The 19,565-nt window shown below is 43.4% G+C and overlaps 1 protein-coding gene across 13 annotated transcripts in view; it reads left to right on the forward strand.

Moving 5' to 3' along the window:
* TPD52 (tumor protein D52) overlaps window positions 1-19,565 on the forward strand; it is a 107,266-nt gene that overhangs the window by 45,031 nt on the left and 42,670 nt on the right. For 2 of the 13 annotated variants that reach the window (XM_072734432.1, XM_072734434.1), the window contains exon 1: window positions 7,045-7,162. The exons of 10 other annotated variants lie outside the window; for them this stretch is intronic. In XM_072734432.1, coding sequence (XP_072590533.1) covers window positions 7,060-7,162 — 103 coding nt within the window. In that variant the 5' untranslated portion in view covers window positions 7,045-7,059. Of the gene's footprint in view, window positions 1-7,000; window positions 7,163-19,565 lie in introns of those variants that run through there. One more of the 13 variants, XM_072734430.1, reaches the window with a different exon arrangement.

The following is a 19,565-nucleotide window of genomic DNA, read 5'->3' on the forward strand; positions in this document are numbered from 1 at the left end:
ATGAAGATGTTGTCGTATAGGGGGCATAGGGCAAGGCATTCCTGGAAGGAGGGGTATATGAACAAAGACAACAAATGAACAAAGAGAATGCTGGTTCCCTGGATTTCTGGGTCCGATTTAAGAGGATTAAGGATGAGGAAAGGTCAGTTAGTGTCCAGAATTCTTGAGAGTATGTTTGGACTTTATTTGATAACCAGTAGGGAACTACTGAAAGATTGAGAGTTCAGCATTCATTTAAAAAATATTCATTTGTGTCAGGCACTGTTCTAGGCACTTAGGGATATATCAATTTGCAAAGTAAGCAAGAAAAAAAAATTGTTCCTCCTGTGTAACTTATGTTCTTGTGGGGGAAAATGATCAATAATCATTATCCATGGTAAGTATATTATATAGTGTGTTAGGTAATATATGCTATTGAAACATTAAATAGAGCAGAATCAAAGGGAGTTGTGTGTGTGGGAGAGGTGGGAAAAGGCATGGCTGTGATTTTAAATGGGTAGTCAAGGTAGGCTTCAGTGAGAAGGTGGCACATGATGGAATCTGGTAGTACATTAGAGAGAACAGTCTAGGAAGCCAGGTTCTTTGGTATTGAATGGAGAGAGGGGATGGAGAGTCTGGAGGCAGGAAGCCCACCTGTATGAACTGATTCAGATGCTTCAGTTGGAAGTGGAATTTCTTTTCTACTTGGTTGTGTATCCTTGTACCTTAGCAAAGAAGTCCAATAGTTAACTAGCTTGATAAGCTCTACTTTTTTTTTTCTTTTTTTTTTAGGTTTAGGAGAGATACCGTTTCTAAACTGTTATTCTTTACTACCAGTAGTCCAGTGTTTCTTTAAGTGTATTCCTGAACTATCCACATCAGAATCACTTGGGATGCAAGTTAAGAATGTAGATGCCTGGGGCCCTGCCCTGCCTAGATTGATCTTGCAGGTAGACTGCGGTAATGGTTAACACAAGCTTGAGGTAGTCTGTTTGGGTTCAAATCCTAAATCTGTCTCTTACTTAGCTCAGTGATCTTGGGCAAGGTATGTAACCTTTCTGTGCCTCAGTTTCCTGATCTGGGAATAACGATCATGGTAATGGTAATATCTATTTCATAGCGCTGTGAGGATCAAATACATTAATTTATGTGAAGTGTTTAGAACACTGCTTATTACATAGTAAGCATTTAGTTTTTGATATAATTGTTTTTATTTTTACTGAATTGTAATCCCTGAAGTTGGGGCAAGTCATCTTCATTTTCAGTAGTCACCTTGGATGGCTCATTTGCCCATGTTCCTCAGGATATAATGTTTTTTTCCCCCCCAGGATATAATGTTAATACTTCCAAAGCTATAAAAATATGTATGGTGATTGTTAAAATATGAGTCAATGTTTTAGTTTTCCAGATGGAGTGATTTATTAGCAACAATTTCCATTGTTTACTGGGTGTCTATGCTCAGCATGTTCTAGGCTGTTTGCAACAACCCTGTGGAGATAGGTAGATATTAGCCCACTTTTACAGATGAGAAAAACTAAGATTTATGTTGATGAATAAATTTGCCAAAGATGAGAAAGCCAGTGAGCTGTGGAATTGTCACTAATGTCCCACTCTGCCCGACTCCAGACCACTTGCTCCGTCCATGACCTCATCATCTTGTTATTAAGCATTTTTATCTTGAGAATGTATACTTTAGACTCATATGCATTTGTGTTGGTTCTTCCCTGCTGCCATACTGGAGATAAATCTCATTGGGCATGCTGTATTTGTGGTAGATGAGTTGCATCATTTCTAGATGATTGAGAACTTAAAAAAACAATTTGTCTTTACAAGATGTGCTAGAAGCTTTTCCATTTGCAAGTTTCACACGTCACAACTCATTACGGAGGTGTTTTTCTGCACCCCTGGTAAAACCAGCATGTCCTATGTGGTAGCCAGCCTCCAGGATGGTTTCCGGTGATCCTGGTATTCAGTTTTTGTATAGTCATCTCCCAGATGGTACCAGGTTTAGCATATGGCAGAAATGATGATATGTGATGGCCCTTCTAAGATTAGGTTGTAAAAGACTTGGGGCTTCTCGTTCTCTCTCAGTCTTTCTCCATCTCTTGGTCTGGGGGAAGCTGGCTGCCATGTTGTGAGTGGCTTTGTGGAGAAGCCCATGTGGGGAGGAACCAAAGTCTCCGGATGGCAGCTGTGGGAGAGAGCTTGGGAGCCTTTCCTCCAGCCTGTAAGGACCTGGCAGGTTGTAGCCCTGACCAATGCCTTGCCTGTGATATCATGAGACACCCTGAGTCAGAAGCAGCCAGCTAAGCTGCTTCCAGGTACCTGGCCTTCCCAACCTGTGACTAACAAATGGTTGATGTTTTAAGCTGCTGAATTTTGGAATAATTGTCAAAAAGCCTTAGATAATTTTTAGTCTGAAGTTCTGAGTTATTCATTCCCAACATCCTGGAGCCCCTCAGCTGTCACACACACATTCACACGCACATATTTCACTTAGTTGTCTAATTTACTTCTACTTTATGTTTATTTGTTACCTAGATCATCTCTGCTTTCTTTCTTTCTCCCTAAATATGTTGTTGACTGGCTTCCTGGTGCTAAGATGCATATAATAGAAAGTATTTCGTTGTAAAACTCAGCACAGCACTCAGTAGACAGCTGGCTAGCCGCCTGGAAGGAGGTGACTCGTACCTATTTCTGAGATGCCACATGGTGAACCGTCCTTTACCCAGCAGCCAGAAGGAGCCCTGATTGAGGCAGTTTGTCAGTGAAGCAGCTTCTAGTTTCTGTTGTGAAAACTCTCTTGGTTTTTAGATGGAAGTGCTGAAGGCATTGCATTGTCTTCTTGCTTTTCTCTCTGCTGGTTCTTAAGCAGCAGAGTAAACTCTATAAAGGGAAGTCAGTTGGAACAGTATTTCTGTTTTTGTTTAAAAGTAAGAGAATGTGGCAGGCAGAGAAAAATCGCTAGGGCTCGGATCAGCTTATTTAAAGCAATCATCTTCCTATCAAGACAAGTGTTACCATGGTGTCTGGTCTTTCCCAGCCTGTTTTTGTGTGGCATTATGCCTCTGTGCAGTGACTGCCTTTATTTAAGTTCCACCTCTCAAAATTTGGAGGCCAGATTTCCAGAGGATTATCTCCCTAAATCAAATCCTCTTATGGAGAATCTAAATTTGAATTGCTCTCTCAGTTTTGATCAACATGCTGGTTCAATGTTTAGAACCCTACTTAATGGAGATGCTGGGGCCTCCCTTGCCTCCTTAGAGACCCGCAGGAAGCGGTAAGGCTGCCAGTATTAATTGCATCATTGGGCTGTGGTGGGTCTGCCGTCTTGCTAGGCTGTTTCCACTGAATTTTGCCAAGAAACAAGACTTTGAGGATCAAGTGTAGGCCTCAGACTTGGTGCCCTACATCCGTATTGAATAGATTGCCTGTTTCTATTTAGTTTTAGAAAGATGTCAGACCACTAGCCAGTCTGCCAGCCAACTTCACCTGTGATGGAAGATTCTTTGAAGATGAAAGTACTCCATAAATTTGTAGCATTGTTGGCTAGGAAGCTGATATTCAAACCACTGTGTTTTTGTTTTTTGTTTTTTAAATACATGAGGGGGAACTTATCTAGACTGCTCAGGTGATTGTTTACTTTGCATTCATAATGGAGCTTGGTAATTAAGTCACTTCTTTTATCATGAGCTCAGACCTGCCCTGGAAACTATATATAAGCATGCTTTCTGTGGCGGGGCTTCAGATATTTACGAAGCCTTGATAACAGCCTAAGCAGCAGAATTTCAGAGCCCTGGGTGTTTTCCCCTGGACAGAATAGCAGAAACGTGTTTGTGTGTTTGTTTTTTAATTTAAATTAATAGATTATTTTTTAGTGCAGTCGTAGGTTTAGAGAAATTGAGCAGATAGTGCAGAGTTCCCCTGTCCACCCTCCCTTCCAGTTTCCCTGGTTATTAAACATCTTACATTTGTGTGCTTACATGTTCTAATTGATTAACTGATATTGATACGTTGTTAGTAACTAAAGCCCACAGTTTACGTTAGGGTTCAGTGTGTTGTGCAGTTCAGTGGGTTTGGACAAATGCCTTCTGTCCTGTACCCACCGTTCTAGCAGTGTGCAGAGTAGTGTCACTGCTCTGATGATCCTCTGCGCTTGCCTGTGTATCCCTGTCTCCTCCTGAGCCCCTGGCATCCACTGATCTTTTGACTGCGTCCCTAGTTTTGGCTTCTCCAGACTATGATGCACTTGGAGCCATACAGTCAGTAGTATTCTTCAGACTGGGTGTTTTCGCTAAGCGATGTGTATTTCAGGTCCCTCCATGCCTTCTCATGGCTTAATAGCTAATTTCTTTTTATTGCTCAATAATACTCCAGTGTCTGGATGTACTACAGTTTATCCACTCACCTATTGTTGGACATCTTGATTGCTTACAGTTTTGGGCAGCTGTGAGTAAAGCTTCTAGTATAACACCCAGTGTTCATCCCATCAAGTGCCCTCCTTCCTTAGGGCCCATCACCCAGTCACCCCATCCCTCCACCCTCCTCTCCTTCCGCAACCCTTTGCTTGTTTTCCAGAGTTAGAAGTCTCTCATTTTTTGTCTTCCTCTCTAATTTTTTCCCCCAGTTTTCCCCCCCTTCCCTTACAGTCCCTTTCACTATTTCTTACATTCCTCTTATGAGTGAAACCATATGATGATTATCTTTTGTGTGCAGATTTTTTGTGTGGACCTAAGTTTTCACTCTGTCCAGGTAAATACCAGGGGACATGACTGCATGATCTGAAACAGGTTATTGGCCTGGTGATGATGCACTCTTGTTCCCTAGTGACTGTTCCCTTGTTGACAGTGGCCTCCCTACTGTGACAGTGAACCAGGCTACCTCTGCCAGGGGCTTCTTTCTTTTCATCGGGAACATTTCCTGAACAAGTGTGGACACAGAGGTCCTGCTTGTGTTCTTAGGAAAGAATATTTAAAATGTTTAAGAGCAAATACTCCTTACTCATGGTTCTGTGCTCCCATCTCTGCCCCTATTGTTCCAATTTGAACTTTGTATTTTAGTATTTTTTTTTTAATGTTTTTTTTTTAAAATTTTTATTTATTTATGATAGTCACAGAGAGAGAGAGAGAGAGAGAGAGAGAGAGAGGCAGAGACACAGGCAGAGGGAGAAGCAGGCTTCATGCACCGGGAGCCCGACGTGGGATTCGATCCTGGGTCTCCAGGATCGCGCCCTGGGCCAAAGGCAGGCGCCAAACTGCTGCGCCACCCAGGGATCCCTGTATTTTAGTCTTTTTTTTTTTTTTTTTTTTTTGTATTTTAGTCTTTTGATAGTAATTTAAAGTGTGAATGACTAATGACTATCTCAACCCTTAAAATTATATGATCTTTTTTTATTTGTCACATTTTTTTAAATAATAAATTTATTTTTTATTGGTGTTCAACTTGCCAACATGCAGAATAATACCCAGTGCTCATCCCGTCAAGTGCCCCCCTCAGTGCCCGTCACCCATTCACCCCCACACCCCGCCCTCCTCCCCTTCCACTACCCCTAGTTCGTTTCCCAGAGTTAGGAGTCTTTATGTTCTGTCTCCCTTTCTGATATTTCCTACCCATTTCTTCTCCCTTCCCTTATATTCCCTTTCACTATTATTTATATTCCCCAAATGAATGAGACCATATAATGTTTGTCCTTCTCCGATTGACTTACTTCACTCAGCATAATACCCTCCAGTTCCATCTACCTCGAAGCAAATGGTGGGTATTCGTCGTTTCTAATGGCTGAGGAATATTCCATTGTATACATAGACCACATCTTCTTTATATGATCTTTTTTATTGCGATAATATGTATCTATGGAGATCCCTGGGTGGCTCAGCGGTTTAGCGCCTGCCTTCAGCCCAGGGCATGATCCTGGAGTTCCAGGATCGAGTCCCAAGTCGGGCTCCCTGCATGGAGCCTGCTTCTCCCTCCGCCTGTGTCTCTGCCCCCCCCCTCCCTGCGGTGTATCTCTCATGAATAAATAAATAAAATCTTTAAAAACAAATATATCTAACACAAAATTTGTGATTTCTGTTAACCATTTTTAAGTGTACAGTTCTGTAGCACTAAGTACATCCATATTGCTGTGCAGCCATCACAGTGTTTTCCAAAACTTTTTCATCCAGGGATAGGGTCATTTTAAAAGAGAAACTTTAAAAATCCTTCTGAAGCTCTGTTTGGCAAAATATTTCTATCATTCAGCTTCTAAATTTTGCTGCAGTAAAGACCTCCAAATCTCAGTAGCTGTCAACAATCTTTATATCCCCCTTATGCTAAATATATATCATTTTTGTTTGGCTGGAGCTGAGTCACATGGCCACATCTGACTCCAGGGGAAGTTGGGAAATGTAGTCTCTGTGTGTGTGCAGGAATAAGGAAATTTGTTCAGTGATTATTTAGTAATCTTAGCTGTATTGAGTACAATTATTAAATTACACATGTAGCTCTTTATTTTGATCTTTCATGGATGAAAGAACAGAAATTGCATGATTTCATAGTTCTGGATACTTCTCAGGAAGGCATTTCTCTACTCAGTGCTCCTTTCTCATTGCACCTTGAATTATCCTGTCTTTTTACCACTGAGAGAGCTAAATGCAATAAATAAAATTGTATGCTGCTTTGATAAATAGCTGTTTGGTAATGACTTTTTCTAAAACTCATTTTCTAAACTCAAACAATTCCTACTGACTCAGGAAAGTCAGTAGGAAACCTTAACAACAGTAAGTATGGTTGTTATTAAGTGAGATATTTTAAAAAATCCCTAGTTGGCCCTAGTCTTGTATCAGAAGACCGGCTTATTTTAGAAGCCTTCTGGCTACTGATTTCCTTTCAGGATAATGGGCTTTTCTTGAGTTAACACTGGTATTCGAATGTTGCCTTTAAAAAGGAAAATATGTGAATTTGACTTTTCTTAACCAGAGTAGCAGGTTCGGCTAGAAATGCTACAGGTTTTTTTTTTTTAATTTTTATTTATTTATGATAGTCACACACAGAGGGAGAGAGAGAGAGGCAGAGACAGAGGCAGAGGCAGAAGCAGGCTCCATGCACCAGGAGCCCGACGTGGGATTCGATCCCGGGTCTCTAGGATCACGCCCTGGGCCGAAGGCAGGCACCAAACCGCTGCGCCACCCAGGGATCCCTACAGGTTTTATTTTATGTTTATTAATTTGTTGATGTATTTTTTTGCTGGGTGCTTTTATAATGGTCGATCCATCAGATATAGCTAATTAATCTAAGCTAGAAGCAAGCTCAGCTGCCTGAATGTGACTTGGTAATAGGATATTCTGAGCATGTTGTTACGCCTAAGCTTGCTGATGATTGAAGTCTGTACTCAAATATTAATTTTCAGTAAGTGCCTACTGTTCTCAAGCAACTCTCATTCCCTTAAGGAGAAGTGTTTCCATTGAGCCTCTCTCTGGTTGCTGAGAATAGCTGCGTAAGCATTGTAGAAGTTTTTTCCAAATTAAAATTTGATCCACTGTTCATTTATTTCTTTTAGGGTTCTGACAGTCGGTTGTGTTTATGGACCCCTACAGAGCTTTCTTTAAACTCTGTCAGCAAATCGGAAACATTTAGCTCCGGTGCAAAACCTCTTTATCTTCCAGTATTCTGACCATGGAGACCACTGCGCTCTTACAATACATGCTTAGTACTTACTTACTTACTCTAAGATGGAATGGCCTTTAATTCCCTTATTACTGACCCATTGTTCTAGACTGTTTATACCATTGTTATTCCAGACTCGAAGTAATTCTATTGAAAAGGCCGGGCAGGTGTACACCCTGCTGTGATGTAGCCAACTTTGTCTTCTGTCTGAGCTTGCTTGCTCTGTGCACTGTTAGAATAGCAGCAAAACAAAAATCATCACCAAAAAACCAAAACCCCTTTGGCTACAAAATCTCTTATATTTAAAAAAAATGTATATTTAGAAAATGCTAGGGCCATGTAGAGTGACAAGTGTTTAGAATATGTTCAACCTTTTAAAGTTTTTTTAAAAGATTTTATTTATTCATGAGACACACATACACACACACACACAGGCAGAGGCACAGGCAGAGGGAGAAGCAGGCTCCACGCAGGGAGCCCCATGTGGGACTGGATACCCGGTCTCCAGGATCACGCCCTGTGCTGAAGGGGGCGCTAAATTGCTGAGCCACTGGGGCTGCCCCAGCCTTTTTTTTTTTTTTTTTTTTAATATTTATTTGAAAGAGAGAGAGCAAGAGAGCACATGCAGGGGGAGTAGCAGCAGAGGGAGAGGGAGAAGCAGCTCTCCGCTGAGCAGAGAGCCAGATGCAGGACTCGATTCCAGGACCCAGGGATCGTGGCCTGAGCTAAAGGCAGATGCTCAACCGCTGAGCCACTCAGGTGCTTTTTATCCTAATGATTTATCCTAAGGCAAACTTAGCAGCTGCTGTCTGAAGCAAGCTTCAGTAAACACCTGAGGTTGTCCAAAGGGCAGAGTCTGGGCCCCACCCAGACCATTCTAAGTCAGAATCTGTAGCTTAACATGGTCCCCAGGTGGTTTGTGAACATATTAAAGTTTGAGAAGCACTGGTGGAGACCTTTTACCTGAGCCTGTCATCACGGAAACCACTAATCATCATGAGGGGCCATAAAACCTTTGCTCAAACTGTATTTATAAACTGAAAAGCCTGTACATCAGAAATGAATTATCTGGATACATGATGCACGTTGAGCTATTTTCTATTGTTCTCTGGTGTGCTAAGGAAACCTCTCCAGGCTAAGAACAGTAGGGGCAGCAACACATCCTGAATGGATGAGAGGTGACCTCATTGAAAGAGTGAGACCTTTTTTTGTACATTTTGTAGTCAAATTTCTGACTCCTTTGTGATAGAAAATTCAGGCATGCTTAAGATTTCTCAACAGGTTATGGTGTTCCCAGGTAAGGGCTCACCCACAACATATGTTTGGAAATAGGTTGGAAGAGGAAATAAAGTCTCACTGGCATTGTAAATGTAACTCTTGCTCTTTTAATATGTCAGAAAACATTTCTTAGGAAGAAAGAAAAAGGTTCCTGGCTTGTCTGTCGGACACCAACTTCAATTTCAGTTATTTTGAGAGAGTAGAAAAGTGTTCACGTAGAATATTAGGAGCTCCTGCTACGTGAGAATTTCTTTACGAGGCAGTGGGTCAAAGACATGGATTTGTACTTTATAGGAACTTGTTTATCACTTAGAGTGTTTGCTTTTAGGTCTTGATAATTTGAATATGTTTGCTAATGTATGCATTTTTTTTCTGGAGAAGAGGTGTCAGAGAGGATAGTGTTTTCTTGTACTATGCTACAGCCGACTTTTTCCCTCTTGGGGTAAAAAAGTAAAGGGGGAGAGTAATAGCATTTCCATAGGGGAGTATATTTCCTAAAAGTCTCCTGTGGTTTCCAATTTGAGGGCTGACTCCCCCCACTGAGGGCTAACATATGTAAAAAGAGAGTGTAAATGATTTAGTTTAGAATTGAAGGCCCTTCCTCATTTGGGGACCAATCCCTGAGCTGCCTTCTGTGTCTCTCCATCACCAACACTACAAATGCACAAGCCCTACCTTGTCTCCACTGAGTCCTACCCATTTCTTCCCTCCACTGGCCTCTGCTTCCCTTTATTATCTGGCACTATTGCTGTGGCTAAAATGTCTTTGAAAAATCACAGGACACCAGGTCCAGTGATTTCTTGGTAAATCTCTGTAGCATTTAGGCTTGTCCACTCTCCTATTGTCCTTGTGATATTGCTCCCTGGGGTTTTTCTTCCATGCCTTTTGCTTCCACCAAGCATTTGAGTCAGACTACCCAAGTCCGAAACCAACCTTCACCATTTACTAGCTTTGTGCCTGGGGGAGTTAATTAACTTCCGTGTGTCTTAGTTTTCCCATCTGTAAAATGGGAGTCAAGAAAAAAAACTCCTGTACCATAGGGTTGGTATGAAGGGCAAAGAAGAATTTCTGGCACATACATAGTAAAGGTTTCTAGGGATGAGTTATAACGTCATTTCTGCCATCATCATCATCATCATCATCATCATCATCATCACCATCACCACCACCATCATCAAAGAGCATTTCTTGCCATTTTCAGCCTCTTTGACCTGTTTCCCAGTTGCAGGTGTTCTTGCCTTTTTTTCTTACATTTATTGGGCTGCTCTTCTCTGAGTTTTTCCCTGACAGTCGTGGGATTCCCACATTGATCTCTTTAGCCCCGACCTTTTTCTGAGCCCCAGACTCTAATGGCTTACATTCAGAAATCTCCTGAGCATTACAAGCCAAAGTGCCAAAATGGAATTCATTCTCTGGTTATCTGAAGCCTCCCCTCCCTCCTTCCATGGCTCTTCTTTTGTCACCATCTCAATGCAGCCCCCAAATCTCACAACTCCTGCTGGGAAGTCATAGATTTTGGTATTTTCCCTTGCACTCTGGTCAGTCATCCATTTGGATTGCAGGCTCTGTTTATGATCCCTCTGTGGGTGTCTTGCAATACGTCTCTCCTTTTCGGTTCTCACTGTTGTTCCCTGGAACGTACTCTTTGGATTAGTTTGTTTAGGCGGCCATAGCCTAACAAAGTTTGGCATACCTCCACCTGCGTGGCTTAAACAGCAGAGATTTATTTTCTCACCAGAGACCGGAAGGGCAGGATCAAAGTGCCCGCAGAGTTGATTTCTGGTGAGGTCTCTCTCTTGGGCTTGCAGATGGCTGTCTTTTTGCCGTGTCCTTATATGAGCTTTCCTTTGCACATAGGAACTTTCCTGGTGTCTTGGCCTCTTCTTATAAGGATACTGTTCCTATTGGATTAGGGCCCTATGACTTCATTTAACCTTAATTAGTTCCTTCCAGGCCCAATATCCAAGATACTGTTAGATTGGAGATTACGGCTTGAACATAGGAATTTTGTGCGGGACACGATTAATTTCATAACACCCTTGGTGCTGCTGATGGTCTCCCTGAGTCCCGTCTTCCCTCTGAAATTCATCTTCATATGGGGGCAGGAACGAATGATCCTTCTAAAGTACAGCTCTGACCATCTCCCTCTCACTGCTAATAACTTGAGATGGTTCCCCATTGCTTTGATGCAGTATGAGGAGGATTACTGCTAGGAGACTTTTGGGCACTGTCTTTCATTTCTCAGTTCCCTGCATTCCCTCATATGCATATGGGAGATAACAACCTAGGCATGTTGCTGTAAGGATGAAATAAATGCAAACTGATAGTTGTTTTATTGTTATTAAAAATCGTTCACATTCCTCGGCCTGCCATTTATTATTCTTTTTTAAGATTTCATTTATTTATTCATGAGAGACACAGAGAGAGGCAGAGACACAGGCAGAGGGAGAAGCAGGTTCCCCTCAAGGAGCCCCATGCAGGACTTGATCCTGGACCTTGGGATCATGGCCTGAGCTGAAGGCAGGTGCTCAGCTGCTGAGCCACCCAGGCGTCCCTCTCAGCCTGCCATTTAAGTTCCATCACTTTATTACTTCATGCGTGGTCCTGGGCTTTTTTAGGTTCTCAGATCCCATTACATTTTGGGTTAGGTTCCCTCCACAAATGCCCAAGCAGTTCTCAAACAGCAAGGTATCCAAGAGTTCAAGTCAGCCCCGATGCTTTCTACCCAGAGGTAGAATCAGATTCCAGGGGTGAAGGGCTCAGTCCTACAACACCATGAGTCCAGTCACTGCAACCCCCCTCCAGATGCCAGTTGCAAGCCCCAGGCTGTTACGTGTGCTTCTGACCTGGCTGGCTACAGATTGGAGGTTCCACTGACCTCCTTTGTAGGTGTGGATAATGTGCTAGAGCAGCTTACAAAACGTAGGGAAACACATACATTCATCAGTTTATTAAAGGATACAATAAAGGATCTGAGTCACCAGCTAGATGATGAGATAAATAAGGCGAGGTATGTGAGAAGGGCATGGAGCTTCCATGCTCTCTCGGAGTGTGCCACTCTCCTCAAATCCACGTGTTCGCCAGCCTGGCAGCTTTCTGAGCCAAGTCCTTTTGGGTTTTTATGGAGACCTCTTTGCATAATCCTGATTGGCTAAGGCTGCCATTATCTGATTCTAGCGCCTCCCCACACCCCAGGGTGTGTGTTGGGGTGCGGGTGGGGCTGAAAGTTCCACCCTCTGATCACGTGGTTGGTCCTTTTGGCAACTAGCGGCCCTCTTGGTTGGGGTCCTAAAGTCAACCTTCATTTTTTTTTTTTTTTTAGATTTATTTATTTATTTATGATAGAGAGAGAGAGACACATACACACAGGCAGAGGGAGAAGCAGGCTCCATGCCGGGAGCCTGACGTGGGACTCGATCCTGGGACTCCAGGATCGCTCCCTGGGCCAAAGGCAGGTGCTAAACCGCTGGGCCACCCAGGGATCCCCTCAACCTTCATTAATAGCAAGAGATACCGATTTCCCCTCTATGGCTCTGTCTGAAGTGTTTGCAGGAACAGTGGCTGAAGACCAAATACACCAACCTGATCGTGTAGATTTCTTATGTCACCCAGACTAGAAGCGACTGTCACCTAGAGCTTGGGAGTGATGCAGACTCTGCCCTGTGATTAGATGCTCAGGTCATTTGAATGTGATGTCCTGGCTCATCATCTGATTCTTAACTATAGTCCAGCTTTCTCCTGCTACAGAAAGGACACGGGCTTTGGAGACAGATCACCCACTTCCAAACTCCGGCTACTTCACCAACTAGCTCTGTGTGGGTATGGATGCTTACAGAACCTCTCTTTGCTTTGTTGCCCATCAGAAAACTGGGCACAGTCCGTAACACCCACCTCACAGAGGTCTTGAGGCTTACTTGAGAAAGTATGTAAATAATAGAATGTCTATCTCTGTGATTTTAAATTGAATTTCATATATTTTTAAAATATATATTTCTTATTTATTCACGAAAGACATACAGAGAGAGGCAGAGACACAGGCAGAGGGAGAAGCAGGCTCCATGTGGGGAGCTCGATGTGGGACTTGATCCGGGACCCTGGGATCATGACCAGAGCCAAAGGCAGATGCTCAACCACTGAGCCACCCAGGCATCCCTGAATTGCATATTTAAGTACTTCTCTTGTTCTTGGTTCATGGTACACTCTGCGTGTGTTTTGGGATCCAGGTTTGCTTAGGCGGCACTGTGGGGGAATGAAAATTGTGTTCACTGACACTCCTTCCCCTCCCGCTCACCTCCCTCCTCTCTATCCTGACTGTGGAGCAAGGACCTCCTGGCGTTCCTCAGGAAGGATGGGCCCTGGCCCTGCAAAGGCTGCGATGGTGAGACTTCTTGTACGGGGGAGGGCCAGTCAGCTGCTGCTTCCATAGAAGATGGAGAGAGTCCTTCCAGTTCTCAGAAGTGGCCAGGAACCAGGATGGGCCTGGATATCCAACCTGTGACCGTAACTAAGTCCCGTTATGCTACCTGCCCTTCCATTGTTGTGAGAAGGGACCTACTCCTTTCTGCTCCTGCTCTCTAGAGGCTGCTGAATCCTGTGCAGAGTTCTTCTCAGCCATTAAAAAAATTTTTTTTTCAAAGCTGCAGAAAGGTTGCAAGAATAAGAATGGCAAGAACAACACTTGCCTACTCTACCCATATTATTCATTCGCTGTTAACATTTTGCCCCATCTGCTTTATCATTCTTTGTGTGTGTTTGTGTGTGTATGTGTACACACACATGATGTTTTCTGAATCATGAGAGGAAGTTGCAGACGTGATGGCCCTCTACTTCTGAATCTTTTCAGTTTGTATTTCCTAAGAATAGGGATATTCTCTTACATAACCCCAGTGCAGTTTTTTTTTAAGGATTTTATTTATTTATTCATGAGAGACACAGAGAGAGAGGCAAAGACGTAGGCAGAGGGAGAAGCAGGCTACATGTAGGACGCCCGATGTGGGACTCAGTCCTGGGACCCCGGGATCATGACCAGAGCCAAAGGCAGATGCTCAACCACTGAACCACCTAGGCGTTCTCCCCCGCCCCCCAGTACAGTTTCAACTTCAGTAAATTTGATATTGATAGAATGCTTTTTTTTTCCCTCGTCTGCCTCTGTATTCCAGTTTTTCTAACTGACCCAGTAATGTCCTTCATAGAATTTCTTTTTTTCCTTTTGGTGCAGGCCTTCAACAAGACTGGCTGAGGCACATCCATCCTGGGGAGGGCAATCTGCTTTACTCAGTGTTTACCGAGTCACATGTTAATCTCATGCACAGACATCCTTGCAGATACACCTACAATAACATCTACCCAAATCTCTGGGCATTTTGTGGTCTGGTCTGATTGACACACAACGTTAAGCATCACATATGGACTCCTGGATTCCTCTTTTCAGTGATTTATAATTCACCGCTATCCTTGATTATATTGGTGATTAAATTGCTGTATATTTGGCCAGCTGGAGCTCCTTCCAGCTGTCTGCTGTGTCACTGTGACATGTCCACAGTGTCTGGTGTCAGTGGCCTGCCTCTCCTGTTGGTAATTACGTCATCTCTCTGTGTGCCCCTCCCAGGCCTTTCCACATAAATTGTCGTATGGGTCAGGTAGCTTTTATATCAGCCTCTACCTTAAATATTTCATAAAATTAGGGAGAACTTACCCTGATATATTTGTGTGAAGTCTTAATAAGCAGGTAGAAACTGAATATTTTTGTAATCAGTTTTTTCATACTCCATTTCTATTTGTAATAACATGAGTCATCTAATGGGTTATTGTTCTGTAGTATGCATTTTACTGGCTGTACTAAATGAATTTCTGAGCTGCCCATGGACTCCCTCTGCTGGCACTACACATAAACACTTTTTTAAAAAAAGATTTTATTTATTTATTCATGGGGGTGGGGGAGAGGGAGGGAGGGAGGCGCAGGGGGAGAAGTAGGCTCCATGCAGGGAGCCTGATGTGGGACTCGATCCCTGGACCCCAGGATCACGCCCCAGGCTGAAGGCAGGTGCTAAACCACTGAGCCACCCCTGGATCCCCACGTAAACACTTTCTGAGGTTGTAGGATAGACTTCTGCCCATTTTTTTTTTATTTTTTATTATTTATGATAGTCACACAGAGAGAGAGAGAGAGGCAGAGACACAGGCAGAGGGAGAAGCAGGCCCCATGCACCGGGAGCCCAACATGGGATTCGATCCCGGGTCTCCAGGATCGCGCCCTGGGCCAAACGCAGGCGCCAAACCGCTGCGCCACCCAGGGATCCCTCATTTTCTTTCTTTTGGTTGGTTTGCCGCTCTCCTACAAAGAGTTTTGTATTTATTTGCTGAATGTATCAAAAATATCTTTCCTTATGACATCTATGCATTTCTGCATCATCATGTTCATGTTTGGATAGTTTCCTGTAATATGAATTAAATTTAGCATTTAAATAAATCCGTTTTTAGTAGGCATTTGTATTTATTTTTTCCCCATTTTATATAGCACTAAAATGAACATTCCTCATATGTGACTTATTAAGTTGAACTTGAATAGTGGATAGGAATTTGACAGGTATAAAAATATAGAGAAAAGACATTCTAGTTTGAGAAAATTGCCTAGACCAAGTTTAGGATGTTTTTGAGAAACAGGAAAATCAAGTTTGGTGGAAACATGGTGGGGCAATATTGGGAAATGGTTGTAAAGTAGGTATGGCGAACTCTTTCTAGTTCCAACCATAAGTGAAACAAAATAGAAATGTACTGGTTGAATGGGAAGCCCGGGGTAGCTGGGTCAAGGGGCTCAGATGCTGCTTCTCCATCCCTTACTTGTTTCATGTCTTCTTTCCTCTCTTCCCAGACTTGGCAGTGGTTCTTTCATCTGTAGGCAGGAGGATAGAAGAGACCCCTGCCCCCCCACCCCCCAAAGCTTAGGTTACAGGAATTATCACTTTTGTCCATTACTCATCCAGTAAACTTCAGGGAATACCTGTTGTTGGCACTGTTTGGGTCAGACATCTACCCTTAGGCCAATCTCTGTAAACAAGGGGGCCAGGGTACCTACCTGGGCCAGATCTGAAGCACATGCCCAAGCCTTAAGCAAGGAGTAGGTGGGAACTCTGATAGGTGATCGCCCCACAGAGCAGGCGACATGGAATTCCTCAAGAGAAAGAGACAGGTCTTCACCACAATGGTGGCTGGTCTCTACCGGAACACTCCAGGGACGTCTGAAGTAAGGCATGGTCAGTGAGAGAAGAAAAGAAGAAACGATGAAAAAGGCAGACAGTGCAAGTTGGGAGAACAGCTTCTGGTGGTGCCTCTTTATGTACAGCAGGAATACTTGGCAGTGACTCCTGGGAGGTGGGGCCTTGGGATTTAGGACCACGCATTTAGTGATGGGAATATGGTAAGGAAAACCGGTGAGTTCAGTCTTAGGCTTGTTGATTTTGAAGTTCTTCTCGAATACCCAGTGGAAGTGTCCAGCACGACAGAACCAAATCTTACCTGGTTTTTCCTTCCTTGGGCCAATAGCTCAAGCAGGAAATAAAGAGTAGTCATTGATACAGAGGCTTCTCTCCTTGTTTGGGCTGTACCAGTAGATGCTTTCTGAGTCCCTTCCCTTTTAGCCTCTACCTGCAGCACATCCTGTTCACCATTTCCAGAGTCATCTTTGTAAAACTTTTTATCCTGTCTTGACCTCCCTCAAACACCTGTAGTGGGTTTTTTGTTGTTGTTTTTTGTTTTTTGTTTTTTTTGCATATCCTATTAAGTATAAAAGTTGTCACTCAGGCGCTTTAATGGTTTGTCCTCAAGCTACATTTCCATCTTTTATATCTTACAGCTTCCCTCTCTTGGTGTGTGAATCTCGAGTCAGCTGAATTTTTGCTATTCCAGTAACATATCCGATGCTTTTCCCACCTCTAGTCTTCCAGTCTGACTTTTCTTACATGCTAGCGTGCCTTGACTGGGATCTGATTGGAGAACTACAGCTGGTTCAGAGAGACATGATGTTACCCCAAGATTGTACCTAAGCAGCTAGTGTAAAAAGTTTTAGTTGTCACTTAAAGTCTAAATCCTCATATTTATAAATAAGGTAAGCAGTGTCCGCAAGAACTATTATTTGCTTTCTTCATTCCACACTGAGTAGAGCCAGAACTTCTGGCTAGGCAGCACAATAGAAAATGCAGTGCCTGCCATGAAGGGGAGGATGGGGAGGCACTGGGGGACTGGCCGATAGACATGTTGCCTTCTGTGTGCCGCTGCTGGAGTGAGTGCTGGCCATGAGGGACAGAAACTGGGAGCACTTCTGAGAGAAGGTGGCATTTCTGCCTGAGTCTTGAAGGATGAATGACTTCAGCAGGCAGAAAAGAGGCAGCATGTCAGGCAGAGGATATAGCATGGATGTCAACACTGAAGGTCAAGGACGTGGGATTTTTGAGGGATAGTGAGAAGTATGGAGGTGGCTGTGGCTTGCATTGTATGTATGTCTGTATTTTATCTTCTGTCGTAGTTTGGTCTGCTCTAATAAATTACTGTAGACTGGGTGGCTTATATCAACAGACATTTATTTCTCACAGTTCAGGAGGCTGGGAAGTTCAAGATCAAGGTGCCAGTCGATTAGATTCCTGGTAAGAGCCCTTTTCCTGGTTGGCACATGCTGTCGTCTTGTGTCCTCACATGGTGGTGAGAGAGAGCTAGAGCTAGCTGTCTTCTTACAAGGATGCTAATCCCATCCTGGGGCAGCCTCCTCCTGGCCTCATCTGAACCTAATCACCACCCACAGGTCCCACCTCCTACAACCATCACTTGGGGTGAGGGGTTCAGCATACAAATTTTGGGGAGACACAGACACTCAGTCCGTAACACTTTCTAATACTTGCGGTTCTAGGGGGAAGAATAAATATTGAGAGGGAGAACTGTTTTTTCTACCAATTATTTAGTGACCAAATAGAGTATTGAGAAGGCCAGGGGCCCCATCAACCACACTCTAATCCAAAGACATGATGTCCATCCCACTGAGATAAGGGAGTGGATTTCTTGGATTTCAAAAAACCAGAAAATTCATTTTTTCATATAATAATAAAGAAGCCTTTATATTCTATTTCCAAAAATAGACTTAATAGCATTTACAGTTGCTCAAATTTTGGTAAATTTTAGAAGAAAAAGGCAGATTTTTGTTGTTAAAAATAAACTTTGGAACACCTGGGTGGCTCAGTTTAAGTATCTGCCTTCGACTCAGGTCGTGAGTCCTAGGATAGAGCCGTGCATCAGGCTCCCTGCTCGGTGAGGAGTCTGCTTCTCTGTCTCCCTCTCCCTGCTGTTCCCCCTGCTTGTGCTCTTTTTCTCTCTCTGTCAAATAAATAAAATCTTAAAAAAAAATTAAACTTTTAAAAGCTTCAGGAAGATAAAGGCTTGCCAAAAATAGAGTATCAACCTGAGGGGAAAAATAGAAAATGAATCCTAAGGTGAGATGAACAGAGGACTGTCTTGGTGCAAATATGTTGTATATGCTAGACACAGAGTATTTTTTAATGCCTAAAATATTTTAGGTTTTATATTTGTTTCCAGTCAAGGGAGAGCATATTTTTTATCAGGTTGACTTGTAGAGATAGAATACTGCCTTCTTGGTTGTGTGGTGATAGACCATTGCCCACCTAGGAAGAGGGGTTGCCTTTATTTTTACCTCGTTCAGAGTAGGTGAGCCATTCACTCAACAGCGGCAGAAACTTCCTGTGCTATCTCTTGAGCAGAGGCCATGGTTAACATAGAAAGGGTCTGCTGATAGATTTGTGTCAAAGAAAATAAATTTGATGACTTAGAAATTTGGCTTACAGGTACCCGAGAGCAGGTCACTCTGCAGTGTGTGCCCTGAGGGGGGCACTCTGTGGCTCCTGTGTGTTTGCACACAGGTTAATTGCAGACCTGGCAGGGGCATGGCCTAAACCAGGAAGGGGCCCCAACACCTGGGACCTTTCCCTCCAGAGCTGCTGCTTCTCTTCACAGGGTATGTCACGAAAACACCATCTTTCCAGAAAAGGAGAGGAAAGGGAAAGAAAGAAAAAAAGGAGGGAGGGTGGGAGGACAAATTTTTGTGACACTAAGCCAGACATTAGATAAGGTAATAATGGAAATGCAGCTTTATTTCTATACGAAGTCATACTTAGAAAGCTGATCGCTAAAGCAGGAAGCTTGGCTTTTAGGACTCTGTTGTAATCCTGGGTGGAAAAAAGTATCACCCAGATGGCCTTTGGAGGAGATTACTGACTGGTAATCCTTCCTTGTCCTAGAAGATTAAGTCTGCCCTGGTGTAGTTGTGGTCAGCTGACCGGTTTAGAAAAAAAAAAATTGTGGTTTCTTGTAATTGTGCCAGTGCCTGACGTTGGCTTGAACTGTTTGTACATCTGGGAGATACTGCGGAACCCGGCCCTCCTCTGTTGACCAAAGCAAGCTCCGCGCCCCTGTGCCTGTTGTTCATTGTTGACCAGGGTTAAGAGCAGGTGGTGAACAGAGAACTAGGGTTGCTCCAGAGAAGTCATTTATCGAACAGGCCTGCTTGTCCTAGGGGTGTGAAGGCTCTGAGAAAGAAATGTCATACCTGGGCCAGGCAGCCAGGGACTTCAAACCCCGGGGTTGACTCCTTCAGCACAGTTGCA

The sequence above is a fragment of the Vulpes vulpes genome, chromosome 13 (assembly GCF_048418805.1).
Source record: "Vulpes vulpes isolate BD-2025 chromosome 13, VulVul3, whole genome shotgun sequence".
In the NCBI taxonomy this organism is placed as follows: domain Eukaryota; kingdom Metazoa; phylum Chordata; class Mammalia; order Carnivora; family Canidae; genus Vulpes; species Vulpes vulpes.